Source organism: Pimephales promelas, chromosome 22 (genome assembly GCF_988280905.1).
Source record: "Pimephales promelas chromosome 22, fPimPro1.hap1.1, whole genome shotgun sequence".
Taxonomy (NCBI): Eukaryota; Metazoa; Chordata; class Actinopteri; order Cypriniformes; family Leuciscidae; genus Pimephales; species Pimephales promelas.
The window spans coordinates 28,130,212-28,153,618 of NC_142790.1; the positions used below are offsets into that span (position 1 = coordinate 28,130,212).

Here is a 23,407-nt window from a genome sequence, read left to right on the forward strand (position 1 = left end):
AATTCCACATTTCGAAACTTAGCTCTTGGGGTTAACAAAAAAGTTTATTTTTCGATGCAAATCTCTTTTATGTATTCTCTAGTTCTGAGTCTTGAAGGCAGAGCTGCTCACCTGGCCTCCCTGGTGCAAGAGGCGGAGCATCGCATAGCGGAGCTGGTTGCCCAGGTAACGGGGGAGGAGCCTGGGGAGAGGGAGGAGTCAAACAGAGAGAGACAGCTGAAAACATGGGAATGGAAGCTCCGCCTCTACAAGCGCATGCAGACGGGATTCACACACGCCAGTGAGTAACACACACGCAACTGTGGTTATAGTGACTGGTCATGATTCTGAGTGACTTTGTGTTGTTTTCAGGTCCTCCTGAACCTCCCAGCAACGTTCATCTGTCTGTCAGCAGTATCAACAGTCTCAGAGTTTACTTCCAAGAGCCTCTTTGTCACAACTCTGCTGTTATTACCAAATACCGCGGTGAGTGACCCCTCATGACTCATCCTGTTATAGGGATGATTTAGATTATACCACCAGAACACATGAACACACACGGCTGACTCATCGACTCGCATCAGCGGTTTGACGGCCAGCTAGAGAATATGTTCCACACAGCCGAGTGAGATGGGGGTGAGAAATGAAAATATCTCGCAAATTATATTGCCAGATTCACACTTCTAGTGCTATCCAGTGTTCATTTATATACTACTAGTTTTTTATAAATATTTCAAATTTCTGTCCGCCTTGGAGTATCCAAAACAAAACACACTTTATCAACAAACATTGACAAAAACAATGAACTAAGGGCTTAAATACAGACACAGAGTAATCAATGGAAACAGAACAGGTTGAAATCAATGAACAACCAAGGAAACTAAATGTGACTAGGAACTAAGGCAACACTAGCACAGGAAACAGTGAAAACGAAACAAAAAATTACTATACACGTTACAATTGGCTTTTAATTTGTTAAATTTTACATTTGTGAATTACAAGTGAATTACAAAAGAGGAGCAAAAACATTTTGTCAAAGAATTTAGTTGTGCTTTTGTCTTTTTTTTATTTCGGTTTTATTTCAATTAACAGAAATGTTTTTAATAATTTTAGTTTTAGCATTAGTTAGTTAATGATTATAACAAATTTCTGTCCGCCTTGGAGTATCCAAAACAAAACACACTTTATTAACAAACATTGACAAAAACAATGAACTAAGGGCTTAAATACAGACACAGAGTAATCAATGGAAACAGAACAGGTTGAAATCAATGAACAGTCAAGGAAACTAACTGTGACTAGGAACTAAGGCAACACTAGCACAGGAAACTAAAAATGATTATACACGTTACAATTGGCTTTTAATTTGTTACATTTTACATTTACATTCATGCATTTAGCAGACACTTTTACTCAAAGTGAATTACAAAAGAGGAGCAAAAGCATTTTGTCAAAGAATTTAGTTGTGCTTTTGTCATTTTTTTTATTTCAGTTTGATTTCAATTAACAGAAATGTTTTTAATAATTTTAGTTTAAGCATTAGCTAGTTAATGCTAATAACCCCGGTGATTAGACCAAAACATTAGACCTTTTGGTAGTTAATAACCATTAGATTAGATGGTCTCTGAGTAGTTCAGACTTCTTAGAAATCTGCATGTCATACTTTGTGAACAAATACACTTCAGTATACAAAAATATTTAGCCCTCACAGGGTTACCATACAAAGCAAACGATACACAAATACACCAGGTCACAGTTTATTTCGCCATATAGAACAAGCACTGTTGAAGTCACATGATCCGTGACGCATGCTCACAGCATGGCATGGTGGTAGTACTAGTACAGTACTAAATGACTGCTTGCTTGTATGTTCCTCAGTGAGCTGGAGCAGCGTTCCTTCATTTACCCCATTGCTCGGTGAGACGGTAATCGAAGACGTGACTCAACTCCAGTATGACATCACTGGACTTTCAGCGGTTAGTATATGGAGTAAAACATAGTACTACAAACAATGTTACAATGCATTGGAGTCGAAAACGGTTGAGAACCTAAAGTCATTTAAAACTTTAATGTTTCTAGGATATAATCAGGATATTAAACAGTGATGATGAAGCAGATCACTGCTCTCAAACTTCATTTGCACATCTAACTTTATTCATGATTGGTTGGTGTGAGGCCTCTTGAGCTGCCAATTATGGTGCTTTATTGTCTATTTTGGAGGACTTTAAGCTCTAAAAATGTAAATTCAAAACATTTTTTTTTAATATTCAACAGATGAAAGAAAGTCAGTCACATTTTGGTTTTTCATTTTGGTTGATTGTTTTATATTATTGGTTAATAATATTCATTTACCTTTGCTTGTGTCAGGAGGAAAGTAAAGTCGTTTCAGAGGTGAAGAGCATTGTGAAGAAAGATGTACAAACATACAAAAAATTGTTTTATAGAATATATTGAGCACAACAGTGTTATTTATTTGATTTGTATATGGTATTTTATGCTATGTTTTGTCATTTTTATTAGTGTTTTTTAAGCTTTAATTTATTTTTATTGATATAGATGACAGATATAGCTGTTGAGCGCATGAATGCAGTGATCTCATCATTGCAACTCGATTTCTGCTCACGAATACTGCAGTGAAGACAGCATCATTGATTATTACGGGAGTTTTGGCGAGAGAGAAACAAACAAATAATGCTCTACTTAGACATACTAGTAATTAAAAATAAATAACCACTTTCCTAGCAGGATGGTAATGTTGGTTTTAGTCCAGTGATCCTGCATCTCTCTTATCTCCTTCTCATCTCACTAACACGCCAAAGACACGATGATGTAGACGTAGGCATTGATCTAAGTCTTCAGAGGCGGTCTTTCATCATGTCATAACTAGGGCTGTAGTCAACCAAAGAAATCCTTAGTCGACTAAAGTCTTGTCCTGCGCAACGATTAGTCGACTAAAAAAAAAAAAAAAACATGTTTTGATTGAACTTTTTTTTTTTTTTACTCTTTATTTATTCAAATAACAACAAACATGACATAACAAAACAGAACAGCAGGGTGTAATGTTGCAAAGAATCCCTTTCACACTTGAGTCTTATAGAGTATCCATTTCTTCCATCTCTTTTCAAAAAGAGCTGATTTCAGCCCAACAAAGTGAGTGATTTTTTTCTATTGTAAAGATTTCTTCCATTATCTCCTTCCATTGTGACACTGTTAAAGTGTGACTCTTCAGCCAGTTCCTTGTAATAGTTTTTTTTTGGTGATTGAACATTTTTTAAACAATTGTCATTGAGCATTTACAAAACAACAACGAAAAAACATCACAAATAAATAAAACTATAATAATAATACAATTCTTTGAAAATTAAGTGATTTTTTTATCTGTCAAACAATCCTAATAATAGGCTGTAGGACCACATATAGGTTTGTTTTCATTTATTTATTTTTTTTATTTTTTTTGCTGCATTATTTAGGCTATTTTCAAATGCGTCAAGTGTACAAATAAAAACGAAAACATATTAAGAAAACACAATCTATTGAGTCAACATGATATAGCCGTTAAGTTAAAAGGCTGCTCACGTCTTTTGCGCGCTCAAGTTCGATTTCAAATGTAGGCGCGCGACTTGCGCGCTCATAATGGAGCAACGCGGTCGCCTCCCTCCACAGTCTTGTCGTCTTTGTTTTAAAATGCAGCCAGACAAAGGATTTAGATTTCCTGGACATTTTGTCGACTAAAGCCAAAACAAGTAGCGTTCTAACTGAATGAATACAGCATCCCTTACCGAGCGCGAGCAGCAGCGCAGCCAGCCACAGGTGCGGTTCCCGAGTGTATGTGTGTGCGCTAAACTGTGGCGCAGTTACAAAAATAGCCTAAATTAAAGCATTTTAAAGTTGGGGACAAAACATAGGCTAATTATATTTAGAATACAGCAATAAATAACTGCTTATAAAGGAATAAATATCAAGGAGTAAATCATTGAAAAATTCTTTCTATTGGTAAAAAAAATAAATAAATAAGAACGTCAGTCGACCAAGACGGCATCGACCGATTAGTCGACTAAACGACTAAAGTTGACAACCCTAGTCATAACGTGACAAAATCTGAAACGAGTCATCTTTGGAGCTTGATTTCAATAAAAGCTGTTTTTGCACTAACAAGGTTACACTTCTAGTACAATGACCTCTTAACTGTCAAAAGGTAAAGGAAAACGTTGTATTTATATATAACTCAGATCTACCTCGTTTTACAGGGCATGTGCTGTTATGTCCAGTTATCAGCTTATAACATGAAGGGGTGGAGTTCACCTCAGATATCTGAACCTGCTTGTGCTACACCCTCAAGTGAGTATACAAACACACACACATATTAAACAACAACAAACAGGACAGATGTTAGTCATCTAAGAAGTTGCATGACGTATCGTGCGTGCGTGCCTGTGATTTTGTATCTACGTTTGTTTGTGCGTGTTTACGTCTGGCTTCATTTGTGTTATATTTGTGTCCTCATTTTTATGTTTGTGAGGGCAAGCCGTCCTTTTCTCTCACAGATTTTAGGGCTCTTTTACGTTGAGAGTGTGTGTGTTTTGAGCATGCTAATTTAATGTGTGTGTTTGTGTTTTCCATTTCGACTCCCTCTGGAAATATTTGCATGTCTGTGAGAGGCTGTAAAGTTGCAGACAGAACGGCTCTTATACACCAACTCAAACACACACACACTCTTGTTGTCTCCCTCTACAATTCATGCTCACACACACACGCCGCTTTTCGGACACACTCAGAAATTATTTTCACCAAATCTCTCTTATTTACAACTTGTTTGCGTCCTTTATCTCCCTCTCTCTATCTCTTTCATAACACACACACACATGCACACACGCTCTCTGCGAGGTTAGCCGGGCTGAAGAGAGGGTCTGTGTTAGACATTCCGGGAATAGAGTGTCCATGTTTTCCCTGCTTTCCCGGTGAATCAGCCTGCGACCAACACACCATCAGAACATCATGCTGTTCACCGTGTGTGTTCGATGCAGGGATATAAGGCGAATGCTGACTTATTTATTAGCACTTTTTATTAACATTTATTATGAGATTAGCACGCACGCATTACATAATCTCGTAGTTTTTGTTTTGAAAGACCTGAGACGTTGTCATTTGAAACACATTTTTTTATATGCATTTGTTGTTTTCACAGTTTTTTCTGTTTTATTTTGCAGGTTGGAGGGAGGTGGACGGGTTTCCCCCCCGCCAGCAGGGTCTGAAAGAGGCGTTAGAGCAGCTCCTGGGGCAAATTAAAGGGGCACACCGTCACTGCACATGCCACGGTAAATACTCACTTACTCACTCCGGAGCTGAATGAAAAACCTCCTCATTCACACCGAGCCACAGTGACCGCGACCACAAACATTTAAGCGCTTTAAAACAAATGCTAAGTTAATATTTCAGAGGGGTCGAGTGGGCTGAGCTCGCGTGCTCACGTCTCCTGGGTGCGACTCCGGGGGTCTTGTTTGTTGTTTTTAGTGCATCAGGGCTGAGGGTTTATTTTACTGTGAGTTAAGAGGGATAAATTTGACTTGACTGTAGGGCTCGCGTGATCACATGCTCCGTAAGGAAATCACTGCCTGCTCGCTCCTGTCTGAACACTGATCATTAAACTCTAATTAAGCTATAAAAGGGTCTTTAGAGACACAGTCCTCCCCATTGGTGATATATTGTTGGTCTGAGCAAAGCAGATACTTTACTTCCATTCACACACACATTATAAAGATGTGCATTTTAAATCTCTTGAATTGGGGTCAGTTAAGAGTATTATCCTTATCCTATACACAACTTATATGTATTTTTTTCAGTCATTAATTGTTTTTCACCTCAGTGTTTAAAGGAGTAGTTCACTTTAAAAAAAAAAACTTTAGCTGATAATTTACTCACCCCCATGTCATCCAAGATGTCCTTGTCTTTCTGTCTTCAGTCAAAAAGAAATAAAGGTTTTGGGATTTTCTCCATATAATGGACGTCAATGGGGTCCAAACGGTTCAAGGTCCAAATGAGAGTTTCAGTGCAGCTTCAAAGGGCTTTAAACGAGTCCAGACGATGAATAAGGGTCTTATCAAGTGAAACGATCGCTCAAATTTAAAAAAAAAAAACAAAGTTTAAGTTTTATAAGCTCAAATGCTTGCCTCGCTCTGTTCTGTGATGCGTGTTTGTGACTCTCTTTGTTCAAACTCGTTCATCAAATTGAACTAATCTTTTCCAATTTGGTCATTTCGTTCGTTGAATGAACCAAATGACACGAAAAAAAATTCGTTCATTTTGATGAACGAGTTCGAAGAGGAGAGTCACAAACACGCATCACAGAACAGAGCAAGGCGAGCATTTGAGCTTATAAAACTTAAACTTTGTTATTTTTTTTAAAACGAGTGATCGTTTCGCTTGATAAGACCCTTATTCACCGCCTGGTGTCGTTTAAAGCCATTTGAACAATTTGCAGTTTGCACTGAAACTCTCTTTTGGACCTTGAACCGTTTGGACCCCATTGAAGTCCATTATATGGAGAAAATCCTGGAATGTTTTCATCAAAAACTTTAATTTCTTTTCGACTGAAGAAAGAAAGACGTGGACATCTTGGATGACATGGGGGTGAGTAAATTATCAGCAAAAGTTTTTTTTTAAAGTGAACTCCTTTAATGTACACTTCATATTCATTTAGTGAATCTAATCTAAAGTTAAAGTTGGAAAGCAATAACTTGCTCCCTGTGTGTTTAGAACAATGCAAACCCCCGTTGAACACCAGGAAACACTCTGTGTCTAAAAGTCTGAGGCATCTCTTCCAGCCCACCAGCAAATTTGTCAAGAATCTGAAAAGGTGAGAGAAAACAACATCAGGAAATGGATGTTGTGTAATCAAACTGCATCATCCGTGACGCCTCTCTCTTCCTCTCTGTAGAGGTCTTTATCTGGCCTGTATATTTTATAAAGATGAAAATGTCCTGGTGACTTCAGAGGATCAGCTGCCTGTCGTTGAGGTGGACGACTCGTACAGCTGTCACGCACAGGATCTACTGTGGTTCACAAAGGTAACAACGTGTATCGGTGGGGATGCACAAAACCAGATTATTTTGTTGAAATTTTTGTAAAGGTGCTGGTTTGGTGAGGTGACTTGCTTGTAGTTTTGTTTAGCTTTTGTTTTTTAATTGCATACATAAGATTACAATTCAAAGTGTATCATGATCTTACATAAAGCAACCCAAAATGATATATGGCAATGTAAAATACACTTTTTTTAATATATATGAAGAGTTCAGATGCAAAAGCCTCTAAGTGCCATTTGAAATTTTCTTCTTTAATGATGATTTTTATCAAGCTTGTATATTTAAGTTCAGTGATTTCACTTAAATGGCAATGACTATTAACTATTAATTGTTATTTAAGTGAAATTACTGAACTTAAATATACAAGTTTGATAAAAAATCATTATTAAAGAAGAAAATTTAGAGGCTTTTGCATCTGAACTCTTCATATATACAGTATCTTCAGCTTATTTGACATAAAAATAAGGAGGTTAACGTTAAAAAAACTGATTCACTAAAACAAATTCCACCTGAAACACTCATATACACATGCACAGCAAAATACTGTATCAACATTTGAGTATTAAACATTGTTTCCATGGTGATGCATGTTGCCAGGTGTCACATCTCTGGGAGGAGCTCACCTGGATGCAGCAGTGTATCAGTCCCGCTCACGCCTCCAGTTCCTGTACGCTCCAGACGCGCCTCAAAATGATTCAGGCTGCTGCACAACTACAGGTGAACAAACTAAACGCACCTTGAACAACGTTTTCAAGTTTACAGTCACTGAAATGATACAGAAACACGGAAACTGAAATTAAAGTTTTCATTTAGCCAATAACTCAAATTGAAACTTGAAAATAAATGTATTTAATAATAATAATTAATCAAATGTATCAAATAGTTAAAGAACATACTTTTCTAAAGAACTATTAACATTGCCTGAGGCAAATGTACTGTAACCTTACTTGACATATTGTTTTCAAGCTGTTTTAGTGACGTTTTTCCGCAGTGATGAAGTGATTAGATGAGACATGTTACATTTCAGTAAGTTACTTTTTCAACACAAGAAATATTAAGAATATTGACCCTGACTGGATTTCTAAACTTATTGCTGAGCTTCCTGTGCTTGGCTCTGTTGATTGTTCCAACTCTTAATGTTGTGGCACCAGTGAGAGAACAAGCTGTACCTTTCTCCAAGTCGTCTCCCTGGCATACAAATGATTTGTTTGCGCTTAAAGCCGAGCGAAGGATGATTGAGCATTTATATAAAAAATCTGGCCTCACTGTTCACAAATTGATGTTTGAACAACACCAGCTGGAGTGTCATCTTACTCTTAAAACATATGATTAATCATAGGACGTTATTTAAGACAATCAATCATCTTCTTAAACCTCAAAACAAAAGCATATATCTGATGAGATGTGTAACAATTTGAACAAATATTTGAGTGAAAAAGTCCATAGTATCTATAGCTCTATATCTATATCTCTCTTGTGCTGACTAGTGAGTCTCATCCTAAAAACTCACTTTCTACTTCCTTCCCTAACTTTGGGAACACAATGTTTTGAAGTTGGTCATGAAATTAGATGAGTTCATCCACATGCTTTCTCGACCTCTTGCCTACTGAGGTCCTAAAAAAGTGTTTACCACATATTTGCCCATCCATTACTTCAATTATTAACAATTCCCTGGCCCTTAAAGGAGTAGTTCACTTTTGAAAAAACTTTTGCTGATAATTTACTCACCCCCATGTCATCCAAGATGTCCATGTCTTTCTTTCTTCAGTCGAAAAGAAATTAAGGTTTTTGATGAAAACACTCCATATAATGGACTTCAATGGGAACCAAACGGTTCAAGGTCCAAATGAGAGTTTCAGTACAAACTGCAAACTGTTCAAAGGGCTTTAAACGACACCAGACGATGAATAAGGGTCTTATCAAGCGAAACGATCGCTCGTTTTCTAAATAAATAACAAAGTTTAAGTTTTATAAGCTCAAACTCAAATGAACAAATCTTTTTCCGAGTCATTTGGTTCATTCGGCGAAAGAAACGAACGAATTGATTCGGAAAAAGATTTGTTCATTTTGTTGAACGAGTTCGAACAGGAGAGTCACGAACCTGCACCACAGAACAGAGCAAGGCGAGTGTTTGATCTTATAAAACTTAAACTTGGTTATTTAAAAAAAAAATAGCAAACGTTTCGCTAAAATAAAGATCTAGATTAGAAAATAAAGATTTTCTTTATTGCATTTTCTGCCAAATGTTTTTGGTTGCCAAAATGTCGGTGCACCAGGAATGGAAAAATGCATCCAAAAAATCAAGTTGAACCAAATTATGACTTGTTTTGCATCATTCAGGAAAGAATTGCATTCAAATCTTTGCTAGGGTTGAGAAATATTTGCACTCGCAACATATCTTGAGGTGCGCTTTCCTTTTTTGGTTTGTTTGTGTGTTGTGCAGGCTCTCCTTGGCACAGTGGATCTGGGACAGGTGTATTTTGAGCCCATCAAGGACAAGCACGGTAACGTGGTTTTGGTACTGATGAAGGACGTGAGCGCATGTGCGTCGCTGGAAGGCTTACGCTGGATTCCCGTCAGTAAATTCCAGCTGCAGCGCAGGTCGTCGTCGTCTTCTTCATCAGACGAGCCCAGCGCACTGGAAACACTCCTCACAACGCTGCACGTGAGTGCTTTACACACTGAAACGCTGGTGTCCATCGCTAATGTGTTGTGCTGTCACATACTTCTAGCACCGTGACAAATGGAAGTAAAAATGTAGTGATCAAAGCTCTGTTATATTTTTAGAATAATGAGAAACATAAATTCAGTCAAAACATTTGACTGCGAGGCAAGACGCATCATGTCAGGTCTGATGGCAAACGTCACTGGCTTTCTCGTGTCTCGACATTGACGTCAAGCCTGGCGCGGCTCATTTTCATGCGCCATATTCAATTTCAGAAAGCACTATGATTTTTGGAACAACATTGGAGAGAAAATTACACTTTTTTTTAGCTTTGGGTGAATGAATGTTTCAACTCGACAGGTTTCAATCTCTGATATAAATGAGCCCGAAGCATGAGACATTCAGTGGGCCGCTACACTGTAAAAAACTGTTGTCATCACATTTTTTCTTATGTCAAATCAACTTAAATAATTTATTTAGTTCAGATAACTTATTATTTTGAGTTTCTGATGATTAAATCAATCTCCTTCATTGTATTAACTCAATTTTTCCAGTTTAATCAACTTAAAATTCTAAGGCAACCAGGTTACTTATTTTTTTTAAGTTAAACCAACAATATTTTTTACAGTTTACACTGTAAACCCCAACGGTGAAAATAATTAATTGGTTTGAGTACACTGTAAAAATGAATATGCTTTATCTAATCAATAAAATTGTGGCAAGAGATTACAAGCAATATTATTCATTAAATTGAACAAATTAGAATCAATCAAATTAACATTCTAATTAAATCTAATTTGTACAATTTAATTAATAATATTGCTCGTAATATGTTGCCACAATTTTATTGATTAGATAAAGCATGATTTTTTTTCAGTGTAGGACAAACTTAAATTCAACGAATTAGTTCAAATTAATTTTTACGACTATTTAGCACTTTTTTTTTCTTTCAAGTTCACAGAACTGATATATTTTAAGTAAACTGAACTGTTTCATTGTTTTGAGTTTTATGAAATTATTTATTTTAATTTAGACGAACATAAGTTTAACTGAAACGGCTGGGGTATCTTTTTCCCAGCATGCTTTGCTGATGGCACTCGAAAGAGAGTTTAAATGCTAAAATTAAGTGCAATATAATGTTTTTTTGTGTGTAAGATTAATGTTAAATGTGAGATTTAGTAGTGATTAATGTTTTGTTATGCTAATTTAGAAGAATTTCTGTTAATATTGGCTTTAGGATAGTTACCTTTTATATTATTACGCTCATACAGCAAGTGCTTCTGTGCTTGTAAGTGCTTATAACATACTGTTTATGTTAGCATTTACTGCGTCAGCAGATTAGCTTTTAAAGCTAACTAAGTTTATACTATTTAAAGTGATTTGAGTCCTGCCAACTTATTCGGGTGTACAGTGTACTTCATAGATTTAAGTTATAGTAACTAATTAGTAATATTAACTTTATTTACCCAAGTTATCTTAACAATAAGTTATCGAGTTACTTGGAAACAAATCAAATATTTTTTATGCTTAAATTGTTTGAGTTAATAAACTTAAATTATTTAAGGCAAACGGTTTGAGTTGAACTAACTCATCAGGTTTTACAGTGTAGCTGCTGTATTCCTCTTTTTTATGTCTCTTATTACTTGAGTGCAGTGAATTGTGGGAGTATAACAGTAGCATTGTACGTTTGATGATTTAGTCTGAACGCTGTAAACACGTCACCCACCGCTGATCGTGTGTTTGAAACTGCTCTGGCCGTGATGTTTTGTCTGAGCGGCTCAGATTTTCCCTGTGGTAAAGCTGTGTGTGTGTGTGTGTGTGTGTGGTGAAAGTGGTTCCACAGCTCAACAACCACATGGCTCCAGAGTCAGTCTCTCAGTCAAATAGTTTAGAAATGATAAACGTGGGTCAGTTTCAGGCTATTGCAGGAAGTTCTTCATATCTTTGTTTGTGTGTGTGTGTGTGTGTGTGTCCTGGTAAACACTACGTTGTGAGGACCTCGCAAAGGTAGTAATACCAGTCATTTTTTACCTTGTGGGGACATTTTTTAATCCCCAATAGCTTACAAGTCACGTTCATGTTTATTTCATATGATTTTGACCTGAACATGTTCTTAAAAGGTTTTTTATAAAGAGCCCTTTGTGTGCAGGAGAAACTGGCCTATCACCGGCGCAGCAAGAAGTGTCTGTCTCCGGGCCTGTATCTGGGTTACCTGAAGCTGTACACCTCAGTGGACCAGATCAGGGTGCTCGTTTCACACAAACACCCAAACGTGCTGTGCCACGTCAAAGTACGGGACAACGGCCATGTCTCCAGGTATGACGCGTTTATGGCTGTGCTATGCATGAGTTTGTCTATATATATGCATGTATGTATGTATGTGTGTGTGTAATTATTATGTTTGTTTTGTAGGGAAGAATGGCAGTGGCTTCAATCACTGAGTTCGCTCGAGGACAGTGCGCAGGTGTGTGGCGACGCTCAGAGCGCGCCGCATCGCCTCCTACTGGACTTAAGAACCGCTGCTAAAGATTTACTCGGCTACATCAACATTCCCAATCACCAGGTTTGTAGTTGACGCATGTAATTTGTTTGATTGCACAAGCAAATTAGTGCCCATTATTTGGCATTTTAGTAAATCAGGGCCATGCAGTATCAAATACATACATGAAACTGATATAAAACGCATGCCACGCCGCAAGCCTGTTTTGCATGTATTGTGTGCATTTCTACACTGAAAAAAATTTGTTGTAGGATTTACTTGGACAGAAATTGCTAGGAAATTTCACAAATAGTTACAAAGAAATGACATTTTTCTGCGTAAAAAGACTTTAATAATAATCTTTGTTTTATTTACAATTTTGAAAATAATTAGTCATGAAAAAATCGAATGATGTCTGATTTGGGAGCAATTTTGTTAGTCGGTTTGCTTTAGTGAATCATTTGAACCAGTTCATTTTAGTTTAGGGAATCAATCTGAATTTGTGATTTCGATTTCGATTCGATTCAATATCGATTATTTTGGATATCAGTTACAATAAATGGCCATTTTTCTCAAGGGAATCAAATCTCTTAAATGCTGTAAACTGTGGGAGTCTAGTTGTAGCCTATAGGCTTCATTAGCCTAATATGAAGGTAATAATGAACTGTTTTGTAGCTATAGAAACACTTAAATTACACTTTTATTTATTTTTATAAGAAGATTATATGAAATTTAAATGGTGGCTGTCATAAAAACTTGCCAGATTTATTCAAATATGCATTAAATATTGAAGAACATTAAGATTATAATGCATATGTAATATGGTGTATATATTTAGCAAAATGCTCCTCTCTGGGGTTATTTTTTCTAGCTGACTAACGAGTTTATGTGGGTTTTCTGAGGTAAATATGACGATCACATTGATTACAAGCTGTTTAACTGACGTCTTTCCACGGTTGAAACGCTGATTGAGCGAATCAATGTGACATGATTCGGATTTCGATAAGTTGTACTCTATCTTTAACACACTTTCAGATGCTCATTCATGTTTATTTCGCGCTGTAACTGGTATTATTAAGCCGGAAGAGAGATCTTCTCTTGAGCAGCAGTGCGATATCGATTTAAGAATCGATATCGGTTCGTAAAAATGAGAATCGATTAATATCGAGAAATCGATATTTATTACCCAGCCCTAGTAAGCAGGATAAATGTGCTTACATTATAAGCTTAAATCATGGTGTTATAATGTACTGCAAATAGTGTTTCACTGTCACTTATGATCAATTTAATGCACCCTTGCTGAATAAAAGTATTAATAGAAAATAAAAAAACAAAAAAAATAAAAAAAGATTGGTAATACAAAAAATAGTATTATTTTTCTTCCTCTTCACACATCAGGCACAGGATTTCCGTGTGTATGTGAAGGAGGTGGTTGAGTTGGGGGAGGGCGTGTCTTTCCTGTTGCTCCTCCCACCGTGTGAGGAGGTGTGTTCACCGCCCGGACAGAACCATCTCTGCTCGCTGCGCTCTGGGTTCTTCACCCTCCCGCTGCAGATCTTCGAGTTAGGTGAGAGGACACCGTGTAAACTCACTCCCCCACATGTATCTTCTATCCCCGTCACCTCATGTGCACTCATTCTCTCTCTTTGTGCAGTTCATTTCGAGGCCTACTGCCCTAGTTTCATCGGCTTGTATTGCCGTGTGTCGGCTCTGCTGGGTCTGGAGTCCCTGATGTCCCAGCAGACTTTGCGGGAGGCGTTCTCTGAGTCCGAGCTGTTCGCTGCCAAGCAGAAACATCAGCAGGTTGAGGAGTATTTGCAGGTATTTCTGTCCTCTGTGCAATTCAACACTGGCAGCCTGCCGCTTCAGTTCAGCTTTCATAGGTGTAACTGATGACAGTAAACCCGCAGTAAAAATCAGAACAAACTGTTCAACTGGGGAATTTACAGTATCATCTTTAATAGATGTAAGAGGCCCAAGAGCGGAGATAAATAATCAGCCGGTGTAATCGGAGTCTACACCCTGAGCTGTCTACTTAATTCTTTTGACATTTAAGATAAAGGTTTGACAGTCTTCCAGCAAATTATGTTGATTTACTGCAAAAAATTGTTGAGTTAAAATATGTAAATATATGATATATGTTACATATATATGATATTAATGTGATATATGAACTATATGTAACTACAAGATCAATTTACTTACAACACTTCATGAGATTGTTGTACTATTATATATTTTATTTAGGGATGCACCGATATTAACATTTTGGCCGAAACCGATAACCGATAATTCTTTATATTTTTTAAAGCCGATAACCGATATATCGGTTGATAAATCTAAATCCAATTTTTATATAATTTTTGAAAGCCTAAATGCAAAAACAAAAGTCTCACAATTAAAATCCGTCCCCTAACACAATTATAAAGTTCTCATTATAATTTAATGTAGCCGATATGACAGCACATTTTGCACTTAACTATATTTTCCTTTTTGATTCCAATCATATTTCAAGCAATTAAGATCAATCATGTTGAAGAGTGCGCATCTTAAGTGTCTCAGGTGTCAAGTGTTGAAGGAAATAATTTATTATTTATCAGCTTTAATATATCAGCCAAATTTTATTATCGGGCCGATAACGATAACATAAAAATGAGCAAATATCGTCCGATACCGATATGGTGGCCGATATATCGTGCACCCCTAATTTTATCCACTGCTTAAAACAAGTGTGTAGGGAATCCAAAAAAACAAGCCTTTATCTTGTGATGAGGATTTATTTGGAAAAAGACAAATATACTATAAATGATTAATAATATGATTAGAAAAGGATTTAAAAAAATGGAATACAGTGTAAAACACACTTCATAAACCATAATAAATTAATATAATAATATATAAAATAATATACAGTGTTTATTTACAGGTTTATCAACACACAAATACCACCAAGTTACTCAGAAAGATTTTCTGTGATTTTAAATGCATCAGTTTTGTTTCTTGTGTGTAGTCGACAGAAATCAAGACACATGATGAGGATCGTGACAACGCCAAAAACAGCTCTCATGTGGCATTTTATTTACACAAACCAAAATATTAAAACTTAAATCCACCTAATATTTTAACAGCTATCTGCTATTCCTTTTACACTGTTCAGATAAGAATATCACCCATGTTTCACTGTGTTCACTTTCAGCATATGGAGGACCTGTGGCGTGATGCCCGGTGGATGGTGATCCTCCAGTCCGCCCGATATAAGCATCAGAGCTCCGGAGTGAGTCTGAGCTGGATTATTGACTTCTCCAAAGAGAGCATCCCAGAGAAACCAGCTTCCACTTCCTCTCAGGTGGACTACCTGCCCTCACCGACCCCTTCACCAGAGACCACACGCAAACACAACGGTGAGAGAGACCTGTCTGTTCTGATCGGCCTCTTCATTATATAATCAATTAGAGTACATATGTCACTTCATGTCACCAGGTCATTAAACACAAAAGAGTGGATCAATCTGGGATTACATACATCACGGATTCCCAAACTTAGTTCGTCAGCCAAACATATCTGATGTAAAAAAAAATGGTTTGGAGGAAAAGGGGCAGAAGTTGTCCAAGCAGGATGTTCAAGTGGAGAAAAAAGTATCGGTTGCACTGTTAGTATCTAGTGTTAAGAACTGATCAGGTGTAGGAAGTGTGGATGAGACGAGAGAGTGAGCGTAGGTTTCGACTTGTGGAGGAGTGTGTGTTGTGTTTTGAGCCAGGTTGAGGTTGAGAGTGAGGAGGAAGTGATCTGAGGTGTGCAGCGGAGTGACCAGTGCATGGTCACGTGTGTAAATAAGCTCTAATTGGTTAACTGATTTGTGAGTAGCCACAGTAGATACTCGTTTGAGGTAAAATGAGCCAAACAGATCAATTTAACTACCTTACTAACTATTAATAAGCCGTAATTAGGAGTTCATTGAGTCATAGTTAGTTAGTTTATAGTGAGAATTGGACCCTAATCTAAAGTACGGCCTAAAAAAAACAATGTTTTTCCCCATATTTTTTTCCTCCTCTCTTTTGAGAGATTCAGTTGACATTCAGTACAACCTGTGTCTTTTATTTAGAATATATAAAAATGTAATTTACGTCTTTGAGTTTGTCAAGAGATTTAAAGCACCGTCTTTGAAGGGGCAGCAGTGGCTCAGTGGTTCATGTAGGTTGTCTACAAACCGAAAGGTTGGTGGTTCGATCCCCGGTTCCACCTGACCAAGTGTCGAGGTGTCCAATCCATGAGCAAGACACCTAACCCCGGCTGCTCCCGACGAGCTGGATGGCGCCTTGTATGGCTGCCGTCGCCGTCGGTGTATGAATGTGTGTGTGAATGGGTGAATGTGAGGTACAAATTGTAAAGTGCTTTGGTGGCCATTGGGTCTATGAAAGCGCTATATAAATGCAGTCCATTTACCATTTACCAAGAGTGCGCACGTGCGAACGTGCTCTACTGTGTATAAACGAGCCTTGAATCTATAACTGAGAAAAATGAGAAATAGTTCTCAAATGCCATGTCTGTAATTTATATCAAAACATCAAGCGTCAATTCGATCTCAAACAGTTTCAATAAAAGAAGTGATTTCTCCACCTTGTTCGTGACGTAATAAACTAACGTGATTGAACGACTACTTTGCGACGATATGGTTTCGGGAAACAGTTGTGACTATAGCGAGTTGATTTCTTCAACGATCGCACTATGGTAGTGAAGCAGCGAGTTACGTCGGTGTACGGGAAACGCACCCCTGTTTAGTTCCTGACTCTATGAAGGAAAGCAAAATGTGCTCTGATTGGTCGGCTGGAACAGTTTGTTGTGATTTATCAAGCGATACCTTGCATGTTTACCGCGAGTTTCAACACACTAAATCCCTCTTTCTGTTTGTTTTTTCCAAGATTCCCATGGTCTGTCTGATGAGGACAACTCTTCCGAGGTGTTCCTCACTACCGACAGCGAGTACAGCTCCAGCGTGACCCGAGAACTGGACCTGCTTCCACCGTCTCCCACCAGCTTCAGGTCTGTAGCGTCTCACCCTTCTTCCTCCTCGCAGTCATCGCCTCGCTCCACTCAGCCGGACGTGCTGCAGACCGGAGGAGGAATGAGCCGACGGGAACTCGTGAATGCGTTCGACAGCGACTTCATCCTCCCGAGCCGCCAGATCGAGCTGCTGCGGGTCACGGAGAAGAGAACGGCGCTGTGTGTCCGCACCAGCAGTCTGGAATACCCGCCAACCACACCCACCAGCTCCTCCAATCACAAGGGCTGGACTCGACCTTCCTCCTTCGATCTCTGCTTCTCCGCCCCTGAACCCCGCCCTGCGCCTGTGCGCACCCTATCAGAGGACAGTGGCGTCCAGCGACTCTCCGCCCCCTCCAGCGGTTCCCCTCACAGGCCGGGTCACACCACATTGAGAGTTTACCCACAATACCGGACCGGATTACCCAAGGAAACCAGTGTCAAAGTCAGTGTTCAAATCATTATTAGCTATGTTTCTTTTCACCCATTTTTATGCTCATTGGGATATTGCATTAAAAAAAAAACGATGGGTGGAAATGCCAAGATGCGCATTAATTACAAAAAATTTGCATACAAAACTTATGCGATAAGAAGAAACTACAATGGAAATGCATTTACCGAATAAATCCCACTATACACAATGCAAAAATCAGGTGTTACTTTGCCTCAACAGTTGATGTGATTGGATAACAGGACTAACCAGTGGACCAATCACATCACAGGATCTCAAATGTTGGTTTGGTCCGTCTGAGCCAAAGTCTGTCATCAGAATGATTGGGTTTAATTCCCTCTCAGAATGATCGTGTTCCCAAACACCAGCATCCGAACGCAAGAGATCATGACAGCGTTTATTGCATTTTGACACGCAAGTCATTTATGATGGAGGAAAAAACAATTGCAGAAACTTCCATATTTATTACACATATCTTGCCGCAATTTCGCAGGATGTGACGATTTATTTCCTAGTTTACTGTTTAGACATTTTTCTCTAAACTAACTTCAGTACTGTCAAAATTTGGAATGTGCCATTCATCTCCACAAAATGTCATATATATTTTTTTAATATTGTAATTTAAATTACATTTATTACATATATTTAAAAGATTTTAATGAAATGGTTAATTTATTTAAATTTAAGTAATTTAATTTAATTCTACTAGTTATATTGAAAAAATTGAGCATTCTTGGAAATTATAGTAACTATCTCTAATTATTATTATATATAAATATAAATTATTGTATATAAATACAGGTGAAACTAGAAAAATTAGAATATCATGCAAAAGTTCATTTATTTCAGTAATTCAACTTAAAGGTGAAACTAATATATTATATAGACTCATTCACTATATTCTAATTTTCAATTTGGGGTTTTCATAAGCTGTAAGCCATAATCATCAACATTATTACAAATAAAGTCTTGAAATATCTCACTTTGCATGTAATGAGTCTATATAATATATTAGTTTCACCTTTTAACTTGAATTACTGAAATAAATGAACTTTTGCACCATATTCAAATTTTTCGAGTTTCACCTGTATGAATATATTTACAATTTACTTAATTAAACAATACTACAAAATTACTAAATAGATATTTTATTAATTAAAATTTCAAATATTTAATTTCAAATATTTCAAATCTTTTTTTATTTATTTTTTATTCTAGAAGTCTTGGGATTTGAATTCTTAAATTTATACATTATATACTATTATATTTGGGAATTATGTATATATATATATATAATATATAATACAGTATATATATATTTTTTTATATATAGAATTCTAATGTTATATATCATTTTAATATTATTATTATTATTATATATAATTCTATTTATAGTTCTGCATCCGGTTTGCTGCCTCTTTTAGAATTTAAGAGTTGAGTTATTATCAAAGTGCATTTGAGCTAGACACCTAACCATAGGTTGCCAGGGCTTACTCAATAGACGTGGTCTGCTGACTCCATATGTGTGTGTGTCTGCTTCTGTAGTTACGTGTGACCCCAGAGACGTCGGCGAAAGAGATGGTCGGTCTGGTGGTCCAGGAGATCAACGCCGTGTGCCATCACCTGCAGAAAGCAGCGCAGCAGTGCACGTGTGCGGTGGAGCAGTGCAGCTACCCGTCCTGCGAGTCTGAGGTGTGTGTGTACGGCAGCGAGCAGCTGGAGCACTTTGGGCTGGTTCTGCTGGTGGAGGGGAGAGAGAAATGGCTTCAGGACGACTTTTGCCCACTCACGCTACAAAACCCATGGACACGCGGGAAACTCTGCGTCCGTTTCAAAGAGTATTCGCCGCTCGCACTGCAGTACAGCCGAGCCACGACCGTTTGATCCCTCCAACATGTAAATACACACACTCACACACTGACTTAAGTGCACAGACTACTGAATACTTGCTTCGTACGTCGTGAGTGGGTTCATGGGTTCACCAGGACTGATCTGCTCACCTTTCCTCATCGGGTGACATGAGGAGCTCCACTACAATAAGAGCATGCTAACCTTATGGGGAAATACACGTCAAGTGCTTATCAATCACCAGTAAGAGTTAAAGTCAATATGAAGTCATGTATGAATGTTCCTGGTTTTGAATAATTCATCAGTGCACGTTATTTTAAGGTTTATAAAGATTTCATAATCCATACATCCATACATATTTATATATATACACACACACATATATATGAAGAGTTCAGATGCAAAAGCCTCTAAGTGCCATTTGAAATTTTCTTCTAGAATGATCATTTTTATCAAGCTTGTATATTTAAGTTCAGTAATTTCACTTAAATTGCAATGAACATTATCTATTAATTGTCATTTAAGTGAAATTACTGAACTTAAATATACAAGCTTGATAAAAATGATAATTTTAGGAGAAAATTTCAAATGGCACTTAGAGGCTTTTGCATCTGAACTCTTCATATATACACGTAATCCATACCTACATATATATTACTGTTCAAAAGTATATTGATTTATTTATTCACTAAGTTCCATTACATTAAATTGGTCTAAATTACAATAAATGCATTTATAATTATAATTTATTTGAAATAAATGCTGTTTTCAGCATATTAGAGTGATTTCTGAAGGATCATGTGACACTGAAGACTGGAGTAATGATGGAATAAATGACAATTTACAATATATTAGAAAACAGCTGTTTTAAATATTTCACATTTTTAATGCATTTCAGATCAACTAAATGCAGCAGAAAGGACTTATTTCTAAAAAATCTTTTCAAAACTTTTGAACAGTATATATATTTTTGATATATGATGTTATTTAAATATCTATCACACTACTGAGGTGAAATCCCACTTCATAATTCATATTGACTTTAACTGGTCACAGTTGCATCGTTTGCTCATGTTCTCAGTGTTGTGCCACTTGTTTCAGAAGTTCAGAAGCTCTTCCATCAGTATTCAGAAGTCAAATGTTTACAGCTTGCTCAAACAAACATGGCGTCGTGATTTTTTCCGTCAATGCATTCTTCCTCAGGACACCGTTAGACCTATCCACCAAATTGTACACATACAGGACTTATCCAAACTGTGAATAACACTCCATTGGGATTCTCCAATGAGCAAAATACACTGAATTACTGAACATTTCTAGAGCAAATGCACTTGAGAACGAGTCTACACTGAATCGACCGCCAGAACAGAAGCTTTACCCGAATGAAGAGTGATGTGAATCGTTTGTGCTCGGACTGAATGAACAATGCAGCGTTTTAAAGCGAGACTCTTCCCGTTTCTAATGTTCGTTTGTGTTGCTTTGAGTAGCAAAAGGAGCGTTTTCTTCTATTGATCGGCTGTGTTGTTGTGCGGTGAGTTTATTATCGATATTGTGTTTACTGTCGGACACACACGAGTGCGATGTAAAAGTTTTGGTGCAATAATATTTTACACTGTCGCTCGGAAGCGGATTTATCTTCCAGATGAAGAACGTTGATTTATGGGATCATGTACAAATACAAACTCAAGCTGATACACAAGCGCTGTTTCAGATGATGTGTGTTTTGGCATGAGACTTAAGAGTGTGTGTGTGTGTGTGTGCGCGTGTTCCTAGCATGAGCTCATAGTCTTATGGCTGTCCATTTGATGAAAGCATAGTTTTGAGCAGCTGCAGCGTGTGTGTGTGTGTGTGTGTGTGTGTTTGTAGTTTACTACGTGTACTAATATGAGCATTTAATTTACAGCTCCAGCAACTATTGTCTGATTCCGAGTCTCTTCTCTGCACTGAAACGCTCGAGGTCACGCGCGAGTTCAACAGTCGGGTAACGGAAAAATCACATCAACATTCTTTGTAAAGAAATAGATGTTTAACAATTTAACTTTTTTTAAACTTTTTAATAATTATGATGCTGAAAATTCAGCTTTGATCACAGGAATAAATTACATTTTACAATATAACGATTAATCGCGATTAATCGCATTCAAAATAAAAGTTTGTGTTTACGTAATATATGTGGGTGCACTGTGTATAAATATTTTGGATATATATAAAAACACACACATGCATGTATATTTAAGAAAAAAATATTATTTATATATAAAATATTTATATTTATAAATAATTAGGGCTGTGAAACGATTAATCGCGATCAATCGAATCCAAAATAAAAGTTTTTGTTTACGTAATATATGTGTGTGGTGTGTATAATTATTTTGTATATATATAAATACACACACATTTATATATTTAAGAAAAATGTGATAATATATTAAATATTTATATTTATGCATAATATTAATTTTGTATAAATATATATAAAGTGTATACATGCAAATATTTCTTAAATATATACATGCATGTGTGTGTATTTATATATATAAAATAATTATACACAGTGCACCCACATATATTATATAATCACAAACTTTTATTTTGGATGCGATTAATCGTTTCACAATATAAATTATATATAAAAGTATATACATGAAAATATTTCTTAAATATAAACAAGCATGTGTGTGTATTTTTATAAATAAAATAATTATACACAGTGCACCCACATATATTATTTAAACACAAACTTTTACTTTGGATGCAATTAATCGCGATTAATCGTTTCACAATATAAATTATATATAAAAGTATGTACATGAAAATATTTCTTAAATATATACATGCATGTGTGTGTATTTTTATAAATAAAATAATTATACACAGTGCACCCACATATATTATTTAAACACAAATTTTTATTTTGGATGCGATTAATCGCGATTAATCGTTTCACAATATAAATTATATATAAAAGTATGTACGTGAAAATATTTCTTAAATATAAACAAGCATGTGTGTGTATTTTTATAAATAAAATAATTATACACAGTGCACCCACATATATTATTTAAACACAAACTTTTACTTTGGATGCAATTAATCGCGATTAATCGTTTCACAATATAAATTATATATAAAAGTATATACATGAAAATATTTCTTAAATATAAACAAGCATGTGTGTGTATTTTTATAAATAAAATAATTATACACAGTGCACCCACATATATTATTTAAACACAAACTTTTATTTTGGATGCGATTAATCGCGATTAATCGTTTCACAATATAAATTATATATAAAAGTATGTACATGAAAATATTTCTTAAATATAAACAAGCATGTGTGTGTATTTTTATAAATAAAATAATTATACACAGTGCACCCACATATATTATATAAACACAAACTTTTATTTTGGATGCGATTAATCGTTTGACAGCCCTACAATATATTACAATAGAAAATTGTTATTTTAGAAGAATAATATTTCACAATATCGCAGTTTTTACAGTATTTTTGATCAGATAAATGCATCGTGGTGAGCAGAAGTGACCCATGCTGATAATGTTCAACACTATTGTTCTGCATTTGAACCCAAACGTCTTTTAGTGCCGTTTTTGCCATTTATTACAATTGACTTTTGATTTGATATTCGGTGTCTAATGGCAGTTTCAAGTGTATAAATAAGCTTTTAGGCCGGTGTATTCTCTGCCCCCGTCGTCTTGGGTGAAATAATAGACGCTCTCTGATTGACTGAGTGTCTCACTTCTACTAAGTAAAGTGTGGGAAACACTCAACAAACACACGCACACACTCTCACAAGAACAGCTCCCCTCACACAAACAAACACGGACAACACAAACTGGCA

General features: G+C 36.5%; 1 protein-coding gene across 4 annotated transcripts in view; it reads left to right on the top strand.

Annotated features, from left to right (window-relative positions):
• The window catches only part of ankfn1b (ankyrin repeat and fibronectin type III domain containing 1b), an 82,045-nt gene extending 62,222 nt beyond the window's left edge, over positions 1 to 19,823 (top strand). For all 4 annotated transcript variants that reach the window (XM_089125675.1, XM_089125676.1, XM_089125674.1 and 1 more), the window contains 16 exons: positions 83 to 280; positions 352 to 465; positions 1,858 to 1,955; positions 4,227 to 4,317; positions 5,187 to 5,294; positions 6,733 to 6,832; positions 6,914 to 7,043; positions 7,656 to 7,775; positions 9,502 to 9,723; positions 11,873 to 12,039; positions 12,136 to 12,286; positions 13,601 to 13,769; positions 13,857 to 14,023; positions 15,399 to 15,603; positions 17,122 to 17,687; positions 19,239 to 19,823. In XM_089125675.1, the coding sequence (XP_088981801.1) occupies positions 83 to 280; positions 352 to 465; positions 1,858 to 1,955; positions 4,227 to 4,317; positions 5,187 to 5,294; positions 6,733 to 6,832; positions 6,914 to 7,043; positions 7,656 to 7,775; positions 9,502 to 9,723; positions 11,873 to 12,039; positions 12,136 to 12,286; positions 13,601 to 13,769; positions 13,857 to 14,023; positions 15,399 to 15,603; positions 17,122 to 17,687; positions 19,239 to 19,577 (2,945 nt within the window). In that variant the 3' untranslated portion in view covers positions 19,578 to 19,823. The remainder of the gene's footprint in view (positions 1 to 82; positions 281 to 351; positions 466 to 1,857; positions 1,956 to 4,226; positions 4,318 to 5,186; positions 5,295 to 6,732; positions 6,833 to 6,913; positions 7,044 to 7,655; positions 7,776 to 9,501; positions 9,724 to 11,872; positions 12,040 to 12,135; positions 12,287 to 13,600; positions 13,770 to 13,856; positions 14,024 to 15,398; positions 15,604 to 17,121; positions 17,688 to 19,238) is intronic.
• Positions 19,824 to 23,407: the final 3,584 nt, after the last annotated feature.